This window comes from Stylophora pistillata, chromosome 1 (assembly GCF_964205215.1).
Source record: "Stylophora pistillata chromosome 1, jaStyPist1.2, whole genome shotgun sequence".
In the NCBI taxonomy this organism is placed as follows: Eukaryota; Metazoa; Cnidaria; class Anthozoa; order Scleractinia; family Pocilloporidae; genus Stylophora; species Stylophora pistillata.
The window spans coordinates 32516871-32536274 of record NC_142519.1 but is presented as its reverse complement, the minus strand read 5'-3'; the positions used below and the strand labels follow the sequence as shown (position 1 = coordinate 32536274).

The 19404-nt window shown below is 40.7% G+C and overlaps 2 protein-coding genes across 2 annotated transcripts; both read right to left on the bottom strand.

Annotated features, from left to right (window-relative positions):
- Positions 1 to 2417: 2417 nt before the first annotated feature.
- On the bottom strand, positions 2418 to 4055 carry LOC148742144 (uncharacterized). Its single transcript, XM_088744659.1, has one exon. It carries the CDS (start codon positions 4053 to 4055, stop codon positions 2418 to 2420), a length of 1638 nt encoding a protein of 545 aa, XP_088600785.1.
- A 6617-nt stretch (positions 4056 to 10672) lies between these two features.
- Positions 10673 to 18149, bottom strand: LOC111324382 (protein DD3-3). The gene is made up of 10 exons (XM_088752035.1): positions 18020 to 18149; positions 16714 to 16869; positions 15992 to 16078; positions 15382 to 15712; positions 14473 to 14691; positions 13528 to 13951; positions 13006 to 13062; positions 12430 to 12713; positions 12158 to 12202; positions 10673 to 11265 (listed from the first exon to the last, which is right to left on the bottom strand). Exons 2-10 carry the CDS (start codon positions 16864 to 16866, stop codon positions 10937 to 10939), a joined length of 1929 nt encoding a protein of 642 aa, XP_088608161.1. The 5' UTR covers positions 16867 to 16869; positions 18020 to 18149; the 3' UTR covers positions 10673 to 10936.
- Positions 18150 to 19404: the final 1255 nt, after the last annotated feature.

The window sequence follows — 19404 nt, the reverse complement described above, 5'->3', positions numbered from 1 at the left end:
GATCTCACTGCAAAGATTTTGACTGAAATTTCAGTATATTGGTGAAAGATGAGCTAGATAGTGTTGCAAACCAGAGTCGTTTCCGACCTTGCTTGTTAACTTTTCATGACCTGGTGAGAAGCGACGAGGTCAGTGAACCGAATAGTACTTGTGGTTTTATCAATTACGTTGATAATGTAAATTGGCCACCTTAAAGAGTTCAAAAGTTGACGTTTCGAGAGTCAACCTTTCGTATTTCGCTCTGACGAAGGACCAACACTCAAAAAATCAGTTTTGAAACTCTTTACGGTGGCCAATTTTCATTATCAACTCATTTAATAAAACCAAAATTACTTTGTTACTCCCACCGACGCACCACCACAGTTTCTTTGGAAACCTACCCCCTTTTAGTTATTCACTGAACCAGAGCTAGTAGACTCACTAACTCTGACTGAACCTTAAAGTTTGTGCTCATGAGGAAAACTACGGCATCTTTTATTGGGGATTTTTTAATTTGTGTCTGTTTTGATGAACCGTATGAATTAAGAATACAGATGAAATGAGAGTAAAAACCGTCGTGGTTTTCACCACGAAAATTTTTTTTTGCGAGTAACAATTTTCTATAGAAATACGACGTGTATTCTTTTTCTTTACGTCTTTCATTATCCGTTAAAGCTGCGCATCCCAGCGGAGCATTTCTTATTTAACTAATCACGTTATGATTTTGTTGTCGTGCATATTTTATATTGCAGTTTTTCCTTTTCTTTCCTTCAGTTTAACATTTTTACTGCAAAGCTTTAGACTGAAGTACTAGTAAATTGGTGAAAGATCAAATATTTAGTGTTCTAAACCAGAGTCGTCACCGATCTTTCTTCTTAACTTTGCATGAACTGGTACGAAAGGGAATTCAATGTTGCACCATGTGTATCGTGCCTGTGTCGGGAACTGTAGACATGCTGTCACCTAAAGTGATCACCACACTGACCAAACATTCTTTGATGTGTGAGAACTGTATTAAACGAAACTTTACATTCAACAAAAAATGGCGACTAAAACCAAAACCCCGAAAAAACAACAACGCCACGTGGTCTCGAATCACGTCATTATCATAATTGGTGGTCCATCGGTCTCGATGATGACGTCTATGTGCGTGGGTGGGTTCGTTGATGACTGAGGAGTCCAAGGCGGGAACGGTAAACACGTCCACAGTGGGAGCAGGGAAACTGGCCTGGAGGTTTGGGTGTCTCTGCTGCTGCCTTCCTTTTAGCGCCAGCCTCAGTGACATTGGCTCGCCGGTGTCCTTCGAAGGCTTTTGTTGCTTCGCGCGTCAATGCACGCCATCCAGTGCGATCCTGTGCACACTCCTCAAGCTGCTTTGTTGCGATGCCAGTGTAGGCGATGTTGGCCTTAATGCAGTCTTTGAAGCGCTTCAGTGGCCTGCCTTGCTTTCTCTTTCCCTTACTGAGCACTCTGTAGAGGAGTTGCTTTGGGATTCTGTCACTGTCCATTCGGATGATATGCCCCGTCGATCTGAGCTGGGCTTTGAGAATCAGCCTCAATGCTGGTGGTCTCTGCACGGTCCAAGACCTCAGGGTTTGTGATCATGTCGTGCCATTTGATGCCCAGGATTGAGCGCAAGCTCCGCATGTGGAAGCGCTCTGGCAGTTTAATGTGTCTTCTGTATAGGGTCCAGGTCTCACAACCATAGGGGAGACTGGTGAGGACAACTGTCGTGTAGACCCTGAGCTTGGTAGACTGCTGGATGTTGTGTTGGTTCAGCAAACGAGCTCGCAGTCTGCCCAGGGCTTGGCTTGCCTTACAGATCCTGGCGTTAATCTCTTTGTCAAGGGAGCCGTCGCTGGAAATGACACTGCCGAGGTATTTGAACTCCTCTACAGTCCTCAGTTCCGTTCCCTCAATAGAGATAGATGGGCTGTGGTCTGTTGCGGGAGGACTAGGCTAGAACAGCACTTCTGTTTTTCCCAGGCTAATGGTGAGGCCAAACAGGCGGGATGCTTCAGCAAACTTGTCGACAGTGAGCTGGAGGGTGGATTCTGTATGAGCCATGAGGGCAAAGTCGTCGGCAAAGAGGGCCTCTAGGATCAGTTTCTCAATTGTCTTGGTTTTAGCATTGAGGCGTTGAAGGTCAAAGAGAGATCCGTCCAGTCTGTACCTTATATATACTCCGTCCTCGATGTCTTTGACAGCGTGGCTGAGAACGCAGGCGAAGAAGAGGTTAAACAGTACTGGGGCAGGGACACATCCCCGTTTCACACCGTTGGTAATCTCAAAGGGTTCAGACGCCTCACCTCCAGAAAGCACTAGACCCGTCATGCTGTCGTGAAATAGACGGATCAGGGTCACAAACTTCCTGGGACAACCAAGTTTTTGAAGAACTGTCCACAGTGCAGCTCTGTTGACAGTGTCAAACGCCTTGGTCAGGTCGACAAATACTGCATATAGATCCATATTCTGTTCCCTGCACTTCTCCTGTACTTGCGGGACCGCTGAAAGATCATGTCAGTTGTGCTGCGGCCTGGACGAAATCCACACTGGGCTTCTGGTAGGTTGTGCTCAGAGATGTTGAAGATCAGGCGATTCAGGATGATGCGCGCCAGGATCTTACCAGCAATAGACAGGAGTGATATGCCCCGGTAGTTGCCACAGTCAGATTTGCTGCCCTTGTTTTTGTACAGGGAAATGATTGTAGCGTCTCTGAACTCCTGGGGAATGTCCTCTTCCTCCCATATCCTGCAGAGGAGGCTGTGGAAGGCGTTAAGGGTTACTGGTCCTGCAGCCTTGTAGATTTCTGCAGGGATCCCATCCTTGCCGGGGGCTTTTCCTGAGCTGGTCTGCTTGATGGCCTTCTGGACCTCCTCCATGCTGGGAGAGAGGTCGAGGCTGTCTATTGTGGGTCTCTGAGGGATCTGATCCAGTGCTTCATTGCTAACAGTAGAGGATCTGTTGAGAAGGATGTTCAAGTGTTCCCTCCATCTTTCGTTGATGGCGTTCTTCTCCTTCAGTAGAGTGCCATTTGTTGGCAGGAGAGGGGTTGTGTTAGGCCGGGACGGTCCGTACACTGCCTTGATGGTGCTGAAGAACATCTTCGAGTTTTTCATATCAGCCCATAGTTGGACTTCTTGGGCCTTGTTCTTCCACCATTCATCTTGCATGTGGCGTAGGGTGGTCTGGGCTCGGTGCTGAAGGTGTTTGAAGTGATCACGCTTGGAGATGGAGGAAAGATCATTCTGCCAGGCCACAAATGCCTTCTGCTTCTCGTCTAAGAGCTGGGTGATGGCTTGGTTATTCTCATCGAACCAGTCCTGGTGCACTCTCTTCTTTGGACCAAGTATCGACTGAGCTGACTCCTTCACCATCGAGCTAAACTGGTCCCATTGTTGTGTAGGGCTTCTAGTGAGTGGTCCGTGGGAGGTCATCTTGTCGTCCAGGCTGTTCACAAAGTGGTCTCGGTGGTCTGAATGGTTGAGTTTGGCGATGTTGAATGACGGCCGGTTGAGCTTGGGTTTCTTCTGACGAGTGGGGGCGATGTAGAGCTTGACGACAGATCTGACGAGTCGATGGTCAGTCCAACATTCTGCTTCTCGCATGGCCCTGGTAATCCTGAAGTCTCTAGCATCTCGTCTGCGGCAGATAATGTAATCAATCAGGTGCCACTGTTTGGACCTTGGATGCATCCAAGTTGATTTGTACTTGTCAGCTTGCCGAAACAGGGTGTTGGTGATTGTCAGGTTGTTCTCTGCACATAGGCTCAGAAGTAGCAGGCCGTTGGAGTTCATCTTCCCCATTCCATGTGGTCCCAGCACGCCATTCCAGTTCGTGTAGTCAGAGCCGACTCTTGCGTTAAAGTCGCCCAGCAGTAAGAGTGTATCTCCGCTGGGTACATCCTTTACGAGGTTATTCAGATCCTCATAGAAGGTTTCCTTTGCTTCATCTATGCTAGTCATTGTTGGTGCGTATGCACTGATGATTGTAATATGACGGGAGGCGTTTAGTGGAAAACGAAGCTTCATTAGGCGTTCGTTGATGGTAGAAGGGAGGTCTGGCAGCTGCTTCATTATCACATGATGTCAGTCATAGGTACGTAAAGCGTACAAATTGAACTAAATGTTATTTGAATTAAAAACAAGGTAATTATAGTCGCTACACATGCCATGTTTTTTCTTGTTTGCGTCACACAAATAACCGGAAATAATTCAAATCGGATCGAGACATGTACGTTGTACTTAGTGGGTGTGTCACTGAGAGATATCCTGTTACTTTCGTTGTTGCCCTAAGCACGCGGTTGAGTGAAGTGAGCGAAGTTTTTCTATCCTGTATGACCTATATTCATGCGGAATTGTAATTCTGGAGGAAATTAAATGGTGATTTTAATAGGAAACGTATTGTTGGTGCGTTTTCGACACCTGCCCGTATCTTTTTACTCGTAGCATGCTCTTAAAAAAACTGTACTGGTTTAGTAAATAAACTCAAGTTTAATCACTGTCACGACAATCGTTTCTTCAACAACAGTCAATGATCGTTCAGATTGTATTATTAACTGCTATCAACGATTAATCTACGAAGATTCACTAAACCTGGTGAAGAAAAGTAATTGTAAGTTCAAGTGGATGTTTCCAAGTTGTGAGATTTTTCCTCGTTTATTTACTGCAACTGGTGTGTGTAAATCTGGTCTTTGTTCTACCGAAAAACCAAAGTCAAATGAGACACTTTAATTGGACGCAAGGAAATCTAATACAGCTTTTTCTCATTGAATTCCTACGGTTTCTATTGTGTAATTTAAGGTACAAATATCCAAATTGAAGGGACTTGCACAGACTTACCGTAATTGTAGTAAAACACAAGACCTCCCTCACCGTTTTACAAGGAACGAGTTGAATTCAGATATGAAATGAATGACCGATTAGCTGTAAGTCTTTTCCCATTCGGGGCAGTTGCTAGATGATACGCTCGTGAAAGAGGTCCATACCATGATGAACTGAAAATGGAAAAGCTGAAGAGAAAGAGGAGGAGAAGAGGCAAATTAGGATGAAACCTCGAGAAAATGTTGAGAACATTTCAAAATAAACATATTCATTTGCCTATGTTTAATTTGAATTTTTGGAAACAAAAATTCTCTTACACCTTCTCAGAAACGATGAAGTTGATCCACTGGAAAATTTCTGTCTTAGCGTTTTTCCCACACCGTGAGAGGACATATCAGCATATCGGGGAAACGCCCTTTCTTAGAAGGAACAAACTTTGATGGGGCCTATGAGGACTTGACTTCTACGTGAGAATTTCAAGAGGCCTCTCCGTGAAGGGATCACAAAGTTGCTTGAGTGTCCTGGCTCCTCCAAAGTTGGTGCCCTACAGTGCATATTTGTGTACAACAGCGTGAACTTGTTGTTCCTTATTTGTACGTCCAATGGTATCCGTTACAAGATCAAGTTTAATTTGAAAACTTTAAGCCCAAACATGTGCGTTGGGAAAACAGCAAAGGGATTATCTTCGGCTCGTTTTTATAATAATAATAATAATAATAATAATTTTTTAATGATATCAAACTTTATTAACATTCAAATAATAACAATAATAATAATAACACCTTTATTTAAACACGATAATGTTTAAAGCTGAACAGCTTGTGGGGTCGTGTGTAGATGCAAATAAACTCTAAATCAAATGAATTCAAATGATGTTGGTTTTTGAGGAGACGGGAAACCCGGAGTACCCGGAGAAAAACCTCTCGGAGCAGAGTAGAGAACCAACAAACTCAATCCACTTATGACGCCGGGTCCGGGAATCGAACCCGGGACACATTGATGGAAGGCGAGCGCTCTCACCATTACGCCAACCCTGCTCCCGAGGGTTTGTCTTCAGACATGTTTGAACGACCAAGGGACAAAATCTTCGCTCGTTTAATATGTTAAACCATCGAATTAGGGATTTATTATTCCACGAAAATATGATCAAGGGCAAAGTCTCCGCTCGTTTAATATGTTAAACCTTCGAATTAGGGATATATTATTCCACGAAAATACTACCAAAGGGAAAAATCGCCACTCGTTTAAGATGTTAAACCATCGAATAAGGGATTTATGATTCCACTATTATCCTATAGTCTAGTGTTTTAGCTTGTAGTCTTTGAAATACTTCCTATGGCCTCATTAGAGGCTTGCATCGATCACTAAGGCGTTCGCGAAAGAAGAAAGCAAAGCAAAAACGAAATCATACCATATTTGCCTCATCAGTTAAATTTATGTGTAATACTTGTAACGTAGCTTTTGAGCCGTCTCAGCCCATACCACAGCCAGGTCTGCAACAGAGCACTTCACCCTTCAAGGAGGGTGAAGACAAAATTACCTTTATGGTATTTTAGACAATTCGTCACGCCATTTGATAATGAGAGACTTGAAGAAGGTGATATGCACAAGCGGGTAGAGAGCACTGCCTACATTGAGGCATATCGTCACGTGCTTAAGAGTCTACAACTTATTTTCCCGGCTCATCTACCTTTTCAGGTACGGATGATTCCTCATCCTTGAGTTTCCTTAAAGTCCCTTTTCACCCTCAGAGGTTTATATATATTTCGATTCTTTGGGTTATCAGGATTAATCTCCCAAATCTCCGAATCTCCGAATCATGCTCCGAATCTCCGAATCCCCGAATCTCCGAATCTCCTTTGATTGATTAAATATATATTTCCCGAGATATGCCGCCTCAAAGTTCGTCCTTTGGCCACGCCCTTCTGACTTGGCCGGGCTAAGTTAATACTGGTAACTAAAAGCCCTCATGACGTCACAGCAAGAACGTCTTTCGATCGATGTGCCTACATTCACTTGAATATGCCTTTAGACGAATCTGGTGTATTTCAGCAACCAGCGACCACGCAACGAGTCGGCATTTTCACATCACTTTACAGCAATAGACACATGTTCTTATACAAGAAGTCAACATTCGTTCTTGCTGTGACGTCACTCGGCCCAGTAATTCTCTCCCGGCCAAGTCAAAAAGGCGTGGCCAAAAGAGTAACTTTAGGGCAGCATATCTCAGAAAATATTTAATCAATTGCAAATTTTTTTTCGGAGATTAATCCTGATAATCCAAAGAATCGAAATATATATAAACCTCTGAGGGTGAATAGGGACTTTGAATATATAGGGCGCCTGCGGGTTGAGTATTGTAAAACGTAAACAAAAGTAGTCAATCGAAACAAGGGCAAATATTAAAACCGTCAGGGATACAGGAAGTCGCATTTGTTTTGCATCTGATAGGTTTAGGAGAGCGAAGTAAAGCATAACCAATGCAATACTGAACTATTTACACTCAATTTAAAAGTGCTAAACTTTAATAATTCTGTTCCTATATGTAGAAACTGAGTACAACTTGATGTACTAAAGCACTCGGCAGAGTTTCGTCTGGTTGGACGACATACTTCAGATGAACACATCAATCAATTTGTTAGTAAACACATCGATCAATTTGGTATTCGTAGCGAGCACTGGCCTACGTTTCGAGTGAAACATGTGGGGAACTTTCCCTGGAACTTCTTTAATATTATTTTGTATGTTGTAACTTACCCACGGAAGTACATTATGAACTGGCAAGAATGAGTCGAGCCCCCTCTATACTCGAGGAGTATGCTGCACAAACAAGTCACCTTTGAATTTACTTTCACAGTGAAAAAACGAGAAAGGCTACCATTAAAAGGTACGAGATGGATGAATGCTGCAAAAGCGATGTGTGTCAATCGTCTTCAATATTCATGATATGTTTGCTAACTACAAATAAAATTAAATAGACAGCAATATCATCCGTATCAACCCTATACGTCCTTAAGCGAAATGCTTCTTTTATGAAGCCTTGGATCGTCTACTCATACTAGTAGTTAAGGAGGTTACTTTGGGTACTAACCAATCATAGAGCCTTATTTTATACTACGTGGACCAATTAGCGTTGAGTATTTGTGAAACACCCCAAAACTCGTTATGCAACGCACAATCTACAAGTGTTTACATGTCATTAGCAAATGACATATGTCACTTAGAAAATGACACACTTCTTTTCTTCTGCCAGGATGTCACACGCAGCGGTTCCTCATTGTGTTTCTTCCGCCCTCCATAAAGTGAATTAAGTCTCGGAAGCAACTCGAGTTGAGTTGCACTGAGCCAAGTAGTAGTTTTACAAGTCATTTCGTGCGAAATCAAAGTTAGAAATTTGCACGGCGAATAAGGAACGAGGGAACCCAGGATTACAAGGCATTACGTGAAATGCCCGAGTGCTCTGCAACAAAAACGATAGAAAGAAGTTTAATTAAAATCTCATGGTTTGTTAATAATCTCTACTGACGCATTTTTAAAAGTAAACTGGTAAAACTTGATGGCCAAACATGCATGTATTTCTCCCGGTTCTTATTTCCTAGTATTTTATATTTTTGCCCTCAATAGAATAACTGCATCTAGAGGCAACTCTATTTGAGCCACGAGCATATTACCATGTAAACTGTAATCGTCCTAGAAGAAATTCCGCTCTTTCTACGCGCTGCGCCCAGTTCCATAAAGACTGTTTCGTTGATCAAAAGCCAATAATATTTTAATTTAGTAATCCGTTTGTGGACATTTAATTAGTAATTGACCACGTGATTTACAGCCCATTGCGTAATCGCTTAAGGCTGACCTCTAAGTTAATGTGACATTTTGCCGTAACACGCGCTCGAGAGCGATCAGCCTTTTTTCTACCTCGCTACCTGAAGTGTTCTGAGAGAATTTTGCTAACCTGTTTCTTGGTACTGGAGTTTTGATTGGATTGCGCCACACAAGTGAGTAGTGTGTTTGTAATCAGTTGGAATTTTAGTATCATCGTTTCGTTTTCCAGCATGAAATTGTCAGGAAACGCTTCCTGTTAGATCGCTCAGAGTTTATGTATTATTTTGTAGATCGAATAAAAACCAATTAAAAGGATTATACGATTCCGTGTCCAATCAATTACTCGCGGGCCATTTTCCTCCACGATCCGAAGACCAGTCAAACATCAAGTTTTTCTTTTTCAAAACACCATTTCATTGAGTAGCCATGTCTTCTTGGCACTCTAATGTTTACTTCTGAGGCTATTAAATCAATTAGAAAATTCTCAGGGGAACATGCCAAGTGCGGTTTCTGAAATTTGAAATGCCTCTTGCTGACAAGACAGGTGTACTACTTATTAATTGTGAAAGAAAACGGTGCAATCCCCCTCGCCCATACCATTAGAGCGCCTCATTTTGATTTTCGAATCACGTTTTATCCATAGTCTTCGATTCAACATGACCCGTGCAAATATCTTGACGAACAGTAACACTTCGAAAAATTTTCAGCTCTAATTCAACGTATAAGACGTAAGCAAAACATTTTTGTTGGTGACCAGACAGGTTTAAGCGACAACCAGAGTCATAGTTTCAATTCAAAGTGTCTGACACAGGCTTATTGGCTCAAGTGTACAAGGGGTTAGTTTTTGTCGAAGAGTTTGTGTTTTTTAAAAAAAAAGGCCAGAACAATCTTTGGCCATATGTTCCTTCTCTGTAATTTGATCTTGCGCAAACAACCATCCATTTTTTTTCAGATTTCATTTGTGAAAATACAGATCTTTAAAATTTTGTAGATGCCCACACCACTTTGTCCTTTACTTGTCGCGAGGCTTTAGAGGAGGGGTTGACTGGAGGCAGAAACTTACCAAACATTTTCAATCGTTTCTTAGTAAAAAAAATGTTTGAAGGGCTAACTTAAAGGTAACACTAGCACTTGCTACAAGTAAATCTTATTGCTTTTTGATATTATATATTCATATTTTCAAGGTCTTTCTTCTGCCGCACAGAGAGTGGCAAGAGAATAGAGGAAAATAAATACCCAGATTGTGGATGAGGATCGTTGGCCACAGTCGTCAGACATCAGATGTGATAGTCACAGGGTAATCAGCCGGTACAGGACGAGCTTTGCACCAGAAGAAAATTCATGTAAATTAGCTAGCTGCACATGGAGTGCGTAGCCAGCTAGTGTACATAAGTAATTTTAGCCCAGGTTTGACACCTCGGTGAACAGAGATTTGAGTCATATATAGTATGTTCTCGTAAACTTTCCTAACGAACACTGTTTGTACTATTATCTCCAATTTTACGCCCTGAAATCTAAAATGTACCGCATAGTAAAGGTGAAAACATGCAATCTAAAAACAAGGTTTCCATTTAAAGGGGAAATTGATACGAAAAAGGTCGTTGGGCACCCACCCTATTCAATCCTATTTTGTATGCATGTGTATGATAATTGAAAACGACAGTTTTCTGACAAGCAGTGCAGACAGAGATTCCAACAAGAAATATCGATACCATGTTTACGCTAAAAGAATGGGAAAAACAGGAAACGGGAAAGAAATGAGGCCTGGAGAAAATCTTATGTGGTGTTGGTGTGCTGCCAGGAGTATATCTGTTATCTACTGCTTCGGAATGTAACTTGAATCTTTTTAGGTCGTTTGAAATTGTAACTCTGGAGTTTGTAAACCCTTGAATAGATTTGCTTTATACCGAAAGATTTCAGAGATGTGACACACCAGGGAAACTGTCATTGGCGCTTTTGTATCAACAGCATGCCGATATGTGTGACGCCTTTGTATCAGCTCAGTATTTATCTGGCCCACAGTAAAGATGTTATCCTCAAATTTTCTATTTTTTTTTTTTATTTTATTTTACTCAAGAAAAGAAATCATACGACGCACATCGAATACACTTAGAACATGACGCAATCTTAAGCATCCTCGGGTCATATTTCCTTCTGCAGAACTCAAACTTCTAGCAAAAAAAAAAGATTGGAGTCGACCTCACAAACGTTTGCAACTTGGACACATTAAGTACTTTTAGAGAAAGCTGTTCATATTGCAATACACACAGCGCACTTCACAAGGATTAATCGCATCTGAATGAAAAGTTAAATCAAGCAGATGGTGTGGGACTGACAACTTCGATAACTCCGATATGGCGTCGGTTGGAGAAGTTGTTATTGCGCGTGCCCATGTAGCAGTACTTTCCAGGCTTCTTGATGCGGAAGCATGGTACATTGCAGGAGGCTGGGGCATTGTTCAGTTGATTCTGGAGTGCACTAGCTCCCGTGTAACATCCTTTATTGAGGTGAAGATTCAACTTTTCGGAATCGCCAAAGTCGACAACCTGCTCAACTGCTTCAAGAGGCAAGCTGGAACATGCTGCCGGTTTGAGAGAGCTGCATCCTTCTTTCACCCAACACACGTTTGTGCGATCTGAACCTGAAGTATAAGTGACACCTTTTAAATCTCGTATTCAGCAGTTTTCAGCGGTGTTGCAGTTCGGTTTTCTACTGTTTTTTGACACCGTAAATCACTAAGAATCGCTGATAGCGCAATTCCAATCCGGTATCTTATCTAACTGCCTCAATTTTAAAAGTTGTATGCAACCATAGTTTAACATAGGAAAATCTCGGTATCAAGAACACAGCAAGAAGTAGAGTTGTCAGTAGTGATTGGTTAGAACGAGTCTTCCCGGAGATGTCACCATATTTCTGTTGGTTTCCGTTTCCTTACAGATTTTACTACTCCATGTCATCATCTTAACGATCATCACATAATTTCGGCTTTTTTACTTCTTTTAATGCTCACCGAAACGTTTAAGTATGTCATAACAAAGAATAATCCCTATACTTAGATGATAACAAACAATTCAAGACGTTCTACATTTGCAATTTTTCACTATTACCGAAGAAGATATAGGGAAGTTCGCGCATGTGTAATGACGAAAACTGCTGAGGCTTTGGGGAACGCACGCCCCAGGACCTTCGGCCGTGAAAACTCGAAAACTGGTCACCTTAAAGCATCTAAGGACACGTGTGCATCGGTCTTCAAGACAGAAATTAGTGGATCTTTCTCTCCAGATTTTTGAGTTATCATCAAGTTCGCGCTTACTGTTACGTTGAACGAATAAATTTGGACAAAGAAAATCGACTTATATATTCTGTATTCAATCGAGAAAGCCACAGCGTTATGAGGCCTAAGTAACCTAATATTTCTGGCTAAACGCCACGGTATTGTGGCATCATCCGGACTTCTAATATGAAAAACTTCCCACAAAACATGCAGCGTTGGGGACTACTGTTTCTTTATTTTCGAAGAATGAGATTCTTACCTGCCTGTCCATTACCAGCGTTTCCACGAGGATTGTTGTTTGAACCTATGAAAAATGAAGGAATGCTGTTAAAAAACTGACTTGCGATCGTGGAGGTAAGTCAAAAGAAATTTATATTACATGTCGAAAATGCTAACTGTTATTAGGAAAACTCAGAGATTGTAGAACCTAATCCTATGATAAAATCAATCAGCGTTACAGCAACTTTCCTCAAATTTGTCGCACCAAATCAAAATGTAATTCTACACGGAAAAGACAGGCTTTCTTCCTACCAGACCACACAAAGCACACCACATCTTCTGTTGTCACTGTCTTTCGTTCGGGGAAGAAACGATACTCCATGGCCGGGTAGGCCTGCACAATGTTCCCTCTCTTTCCCATTCCGAAAATGTAATATATGTTGCGATGTTGATGTTCCTTTTCCATTTTATTTCTGGCTTTAAGAATGAAAACATGACTTCTGTCCTGAAATGTTCGGCCAACTTGTGCAGTGTTCAAAGCGAGTTGAAGATCCGTTTTTCCGTCAACAGCTTTAGTCTTGGGGTTATTCTTGACTCTGTAAACAAAACTCATGATGATGAAATTTTCATAACAAAGCAAGCGATTTATTTTAAATTTTCTCGTTATCATCTTGAAGTTTGAATTCTATTGAGTAGGGTTTGGTTATTTCCGATGAATGTTTCAATAGTTCCCTTTATGCAGAGCACACTGAGTGGTAAACTTCATTTTATTCGAGTCAACATACAGACTTGCATTTGTACGCATGAATTGTCAGTTTGGAGTAGTGAAAAGTTCTGCCTAGTCTCATCTAAAATACGGAGCAGAACTCAGTTCTGTCTAATACTTACTCTCCATTGTTACTGGCGTTAAACCCGCGTGGTACGTCATCGGAGGTAATGTTGTACCTGCAGATATTAAAAACACGATTAAAAATGTGCAGCAATAATCTCGTGTCTACCTTTCTTGTGTGTCACAACTGTGTCTTCTTGTGAATTATCGGTAACAGACTAGCTTCCTTTAGTCAGATACCTGGTAACCAAGAATTTTGCCTGTTATTTAGTGAGGCAGCTTCTTTGCGATTTCGTCTCTTGAGCTTCTTGCCACTGTCTCTAGGTAAAGGTTGTCCCGATCTTTTTTTTCTCTCCGCCGATATTATTGCGCTGTTTTACAGTCATGATTAGGCTTTATTTTACTTATTCGAAACCTGGAACAAGCTTCACTCTTATGAAAAATGTCTGCATTGCTAACCTGACATGCGAGTGAACCACTGCTGAAATAACTTAAAATAAGTGGAATCCATCTTACTTAATTTCTTGTCTGCTGAATGAGTTATAGATTGCCTCATCTTTCTTTGCTTTACAACGTCTCACCTTATTCGTAGCACACAACGTTGAGTTATGTTGGTTGGGAAACAAGGAACTTTCCATTTGTAGGACGAAAACTTGCCATTTGAGCTAATTCCGTTATGATTAACGACCGTGGATGGGGCGTAAATCACTTCGGGGGGCTCGTGAAGGAGGACAAACTGGTTAGGATTATCAGATCCTTGTGAAATCTTGTGTGCTTCATAGGGCACACCTCTAGACAGTTTCTTATTGCTTTCGGCGTGGCAGGTGCTTAGTACTCCCCCGGTTTTCTCCAAGTAGTTCGTGATAAATCTAGTCCAGCGGCCGTGGTTTTTTTTACAATCTTCTTCCGTGATGTACGGACCCACACACCTAACAGAAGGCTTGTTTAGGTTATCTGGTGGGCACCTTGGGTTACCATGCTTGCTAGTCTCCATAATACACATGTCTAAGAAACACGATCCAACGAAAAATCAGTTCTAAGTTATTTAGTCATTATGTTCGCAATCCCTATACCACGATGCTAAGTGTATTGAACTTTACTGTAAAAGCAGGTTTTATGTTTTTCTATGGGCAATAAAATAATTACTTATTCAAAGCCATGCAAACTTTGCAAATTGAGAATTTCTGAACAACAAACAGAATACTTTATTTCCTCGAATTATCGCTCAAGCTCTATCAAGTGCCCTTCCATTAGGCCAATATATCAACCCAGCCCTTTCTTTCACTCTCTCCTGTATAATAGGGAATCAAACAGAGCCTGTTTCGATGGCCACTAAAACTGAATCAGTACAGGTTAATAATGTATTAATAATATATAAATGAAATAAGCGTCCAGTAAATGCCTTTACTGCCTGGTTCGTTTCCCATTTAATACGGTATGTTTGTCCGAAACTTCTCAATTTCTTTCTCATTTTTTTTTTTTTAACAATTTTCCAAATTGTCACAAGAGAAAAAAGTCTGACTTACATTTAAATCCATAGTGTTTGTCATTTACGTAATCTTTCATCAGTTTCTCAGTCTTTTTATCGCTGACCATGATTGCAATGTCCTTCCACGGAGTAGGGCCCCAATATGGATAATAATCGCGTTCCTCAGGGACTTCCAAGCCCCTTCTTGTCCCTCCGGGATTCTGTCGCGTATGAATAGCCTTGTCCGCCCTAAGTTTTTGGTCATCAGTGTACAAACCTGCCAGAGGAACAAGAAATAGTAGTCCTTGGGTGTTATCGGTAAGCACTAGTTAGCCTAGAGGAATCTTATTCTTAACCATAAATTTGCTTGGCTTCAATCGGAAATCAATAGAAATGTGTTAATCTGTTTGAATCAATGTAAAATCTTCAGGACAAAAATAGTATAAAAACAAAAATTGTTTTTCAAGTAATTTCGGAAAGCTTCATTTGAAGAAACTAACTTTTTTAACCCAATTTTCGCCTCGCTTTACCGCGCAGTGAATTTATCTTGCTTTAGGACTGAATAGTTGGCCCCTAAAATGCCGAAAGCTCTTCAAACTATTCTATAACTTTTTCAATTCTATCAAAGTTAAAGGACATAGCGACACTTGAAACTGAAACTTACTATAATGCCTCACCATTCTTGATAAAATAACCTGTTCCTCGCAGTAAAAGCACACGTTATATATATCCAGACTTCATCGAAAAAAAAAAAAAAAGCGTAGACATAATCAATAATTCCAAGCCTCTCATAAAATAGAATTTCCTAGGGCGACATCTCTGAGGACACACTTAGCGCCTTGCGCTGAAAATACGCGCTCAATATGTGCAAGTCATATTTCAGGGCCATTGCCGGCCTAGCTGTATGTTTTGGGGTTTTAGGCGCACTTAGATAAATTTAGTTCACCTGGGTTCTGACAGTTCTCACCTGGGTTTCTTTTTCTGCGATGATATGCCTGATAATATTGTGCAGGCTCGTGAAGCCCCAAACCCCTATTGATGTAACGAGCCTCACTTGCTCCGTCTTTAAAAGCCACTTGGCCGGTTGATGACTGTCCGTTACGGATGGTATGAAACTCATACTCTAAGTTTACATTAGAGCTGACCATCTTTTCTCGAGGATATGGCTGGCACATGAACTGCAGGATAATTTGTGATTCCACCATATCATCAGTCTCTGGGCCAGTTCCATGTTGATTGGTCCACATAACTTCTATTTCAGTTTTTGCTTTTTCTGAGCATCCACTCATGTAGAATTCCTGATATAATAAAATAATGATCAGTCTTGGTTCCATGTTACAGGCCAGTGAGTTAGTCAAATTTGTACGTCATTCACATAATGCCAATACTATGTGAGTAATACAATAAGCCATTCCAACAATCTGACAGTCAGTCACTGAGTCAGTCACATCAACAGTCAGATCAGTCTTTCAGTTCGCCGGTCAGTTTTGTTCTAATCTAGTCAGAAACTTACTTCGTACATTGTAATTGTAATAATAATATGCATTAATTTACTTATATAACATAGTAGTTATTACATTTGGCTGTTGTCGGATTTCAGGAATGTTTTCTCCAGGGTTATTATGCTGTTTGTCTCCAACATTGTAGCCAGCTTTGCCGTTATTCTAAGGAAAAAAATCAAAGGTAAAATTTTCTGAAATAATCTAAAATGCTTCATTACCTTCAAAACGTTGTAACTCTACTAACACAGTGTACTCTTTGAGTCACGTAATAAAACGCAAAAATCTTACAAGAAAATAGAATCACTGGTGTCAACACGAAGAAAACATTATAGAGACAAGTATTCTTCAGCCGATAAACTGTACGGAAAAAAAAAATGGATGGGGATTTTTGGCGTGTATGTAGAGTCAATAATGAGGGCAAATCTCGAAGAAGCTTCATTATCTGATGTATAACGGAGGTAACCTCTTCGAATTTTAGAATTAAAAACACTTTTTCCCCCAAAAGCACTCTTATTACGAATGTATTTCAAAACTACGGATGGACAGTTTTTAACGATATCGTTTCTGCAAGGCTGGTACGATTCTGGATCCCTCCGGCTAGGTTCTGAGAAAGTTATCTCCTCTTCTCTGTAATCTTATTACTGACTGGGTTTCCCTTTTCAAATGTTCCAAGAAGAGAGCGGGGAGGATTTGAAAGTCTTGAAACAAATCGAAGGAGGCGGGATTGTCTATAACCGCCCATAGGCACAATAAGTATAAGGATAACAAACAGTTCATCATCAATAAGATTGTCTTACCTGAGAATCAAACAACCTATTTGCGTTCCTGACATTGGCTTGGTTACCATTCAATCGATTGTTGGATCCATGTGGTACATGGAGGTATACGTCAGACATGGAAGGCTCCAGAAGTACAGCCACGATACAGCCCCAAATCAAACAGTACTTCATGGTCTGTAGAGCACATACAATATCGGACTGAGAGGTTTTGGAATTGTCTCATAGAAGATAACAACGCTTACACTAAAATTAAAGCTGGAATTTCCTCAAATCAAAGAAACAAATTCTAAGTGAGAAGGCAGTTTAGCCACACAGCCTGATAGCACACACTTGTAGAAACCTTCGAGCCTGGTAACCACCTAACCCTTCAATTCCCAGGAATGAATGACTAACTTGTAAGTTTTTCTTTCAATATCAGCACACTTCTGTTTGATGCGTTATTAGGGGGTATCACCCGTTGTTAATTTAGTAGCAAAGAGGAAGATTGACCAGTCAATGAATTTTATTTTGCAACAGCAAGCGCGTGCATAAAGACGGCTTTTCGGTTCAGTTGTGGCGATTATCATGAATGGCTAATGTAACTCCTTCTTCATGAACTCTGAATACACCACTTATAGCTATGATGGTAGCAGACATTACCTCAGGCCAATCATTTCAGTGAAAAGATTTATTTTCAGTATAGATTTTATTAGAGCTTTCTGCCTTTTTCATCTTGCTTGCCTAACTGCAGAATGTTTGTTTGGCCACTGAAGCATACGTGTACGTACATCAAAAGCATTCCTATTGACCGCAGAATTTTAAAGGCCAAGTTTTCTGCACGAACGAGATTGTTCAAGGAGAAAACAAAAGAATGCACATTCATGCATAGAACGATGAAACCTTTCTCTTTAAGGGCGTTATCAATAAATCAGGATGGAAATTAGTCCCCCTCCCCCCCAGCAGGGAAAGTTGTTCGCTTAGAACATGGAAATTTTTAATTACTCCTCAAATTTTTTTTCTACCTACGTAGTCAATTCTTGATTACTAAAGGGGCTTTTAATTACAACATCCATAAAGTCGATAGATGGAACTCAATATTTCCAGAATTCTTACTAAAAGATCTCCACAAACGAGTACTTCTCTGTCACAAATGTTCAAATCGTCATGTGAAAGGGTGAAAGAACCGAGGATTGTACCACGCGCGCTCAGCCCAGTCTAATTTCGATGCGACGCAATACCTTAGCACAATTTATAGCTCAGTTTCGGATTGAAAAGTCAGAGCCCACTTTAATTTTATAAAAGAGCGATCAAGTAGGGTAAGCTGTTACTAAGTGAGCTTACTTACCTTGGTTTGACAGATCGGGAAGTTAAAACGTCTCTGCGTGATTAGTGCGTTGAAATCCGCACCGGTTGAGCTGCAGTGAAGTTGTGACGAGTAAAGGCGTGCGCCTTGATTTATGCAAAATTGAATAAATGGACATAAAAGCGGGACAATAGCGAGTCAAAGACGCCTGACTTTGGTCATCAAATACCATTAGCTTACTGAACCTTCAAGTTAGCGGTTTGTTTGTCGAAATATTCGTAACGTTTTGTATTGAGTTAACGTCGATGTTTATTGGCTTCTCTGCGTACTGACTCATATATTTAGTCATGAAAGTTTTCTTGAGGATGGAAGTATGGAAAAAAATAGAAATAAAAGAGGGTTCCTTGTCATGATATAATTATTTACATATCCTTTAACAATGAATATCTCCGCTTTACTGCATGAAGTCTTGAAGCTGTGTTCAATTCGGGCCTATATTGATATGATACAAAGAAGCTGTTGATGCTTCAGACAATCTAATTGCAGAAAGAGACTTTCGTGTTAGCAAATGCAAATCTACCCATTTAAAGCTTTTAATGATGACAAATTTTCTTTAGTTTGCTCTTTGCGTCTAATTACATCTTAATCTACCAACACCCAATACTATTATTAGCCGATTGTCAAAGTTGCGTGACGACCTTGGGTCATTTCTTGGTTTTTCCTAGTAAAAGAAAATCTGACGAATCTTTTGTCTGTCTCTCACCTTTTTTGTGTGGTTTATCTGCAGAAGTCAACCGGTGTAGTTTCATAGATGTTTGCTTAGTCGGGAAATATCAAGAGAAAGGAACACATAAGCACCTTTTTGTTTATATCAAAATAACTTGCATTAAGAGGGCGTGAAATTAAGGATTTTTTCTAACCTCCGCACCCGGCGAGTCATTGCATCACAGAAGATTCTTGATTATAATCATAAAGCTGAAAGCCATAAACGGTACATTTAAGAACCTTGGCAAATAATGTATTGACATTCTTGCATGCATGTGGATGCGTGGCCTGAGGTGCTGGCTGAAAACTCCAGAAAACCCGATGATCACCACAAAAAAGTGATTAAAGCTCTCGTGCAATGCTTATACGAGGGTGAAGCTACCCAACTTCAGTTGAAACAGAAAAGATTTAAATGTCTATAGAGGTAGCTCTTCTTGAGCCTCCTTATCAAACTGTCAAGTGAGCTTTTCGAATGCTGCATAGTAGTCATACTTTCGAGGAAAAGTTTTCAAACCGAAACTACAACCAAAGAAGTTTTTCACAATTACGATACCTCGTTACCTGACCATAAGGTCGGCTTACAAATTCATTGATTATTTTGTATCGCAGTACTGAACAGTTCTCTCAAATTGTTCCAAGCTTAGCCTTCGAATCATTGAAAT

Excerpts from the sequence above, each read along its gene's own strand:
- LOC111324382 (XM_088752035.1), bottom strand. The coding sequence starts at position 16,866 with ATGAAGTACTGTTTGATTTGGGGCTGTATCGTGGCTGTACTTCTGGAG. Across the intron at positions 16,079-16,713 it reads ATAGGTTGTTTGATTCTCAG|AATAACGGCAAAGCTGGCTA; the intron begins GTAAGACAATCT and ends TTTTTTCCTTAG. Across the intron at positions 13,952-14,472 it reads CAAACACTATGGATTTAAAT|ACATGTGTATTATGGAGACT; the intron begins GTAAGTCAGACT and ends CGTGTTTCTTAG.
- LOC148742144 (XM_088744659.1), bottom strand. The coding sequence starts at position 4,055 with ATGAAGCAGCTGCCAGACCTCCCTTCTACCATCAACGAACGCCTAATG.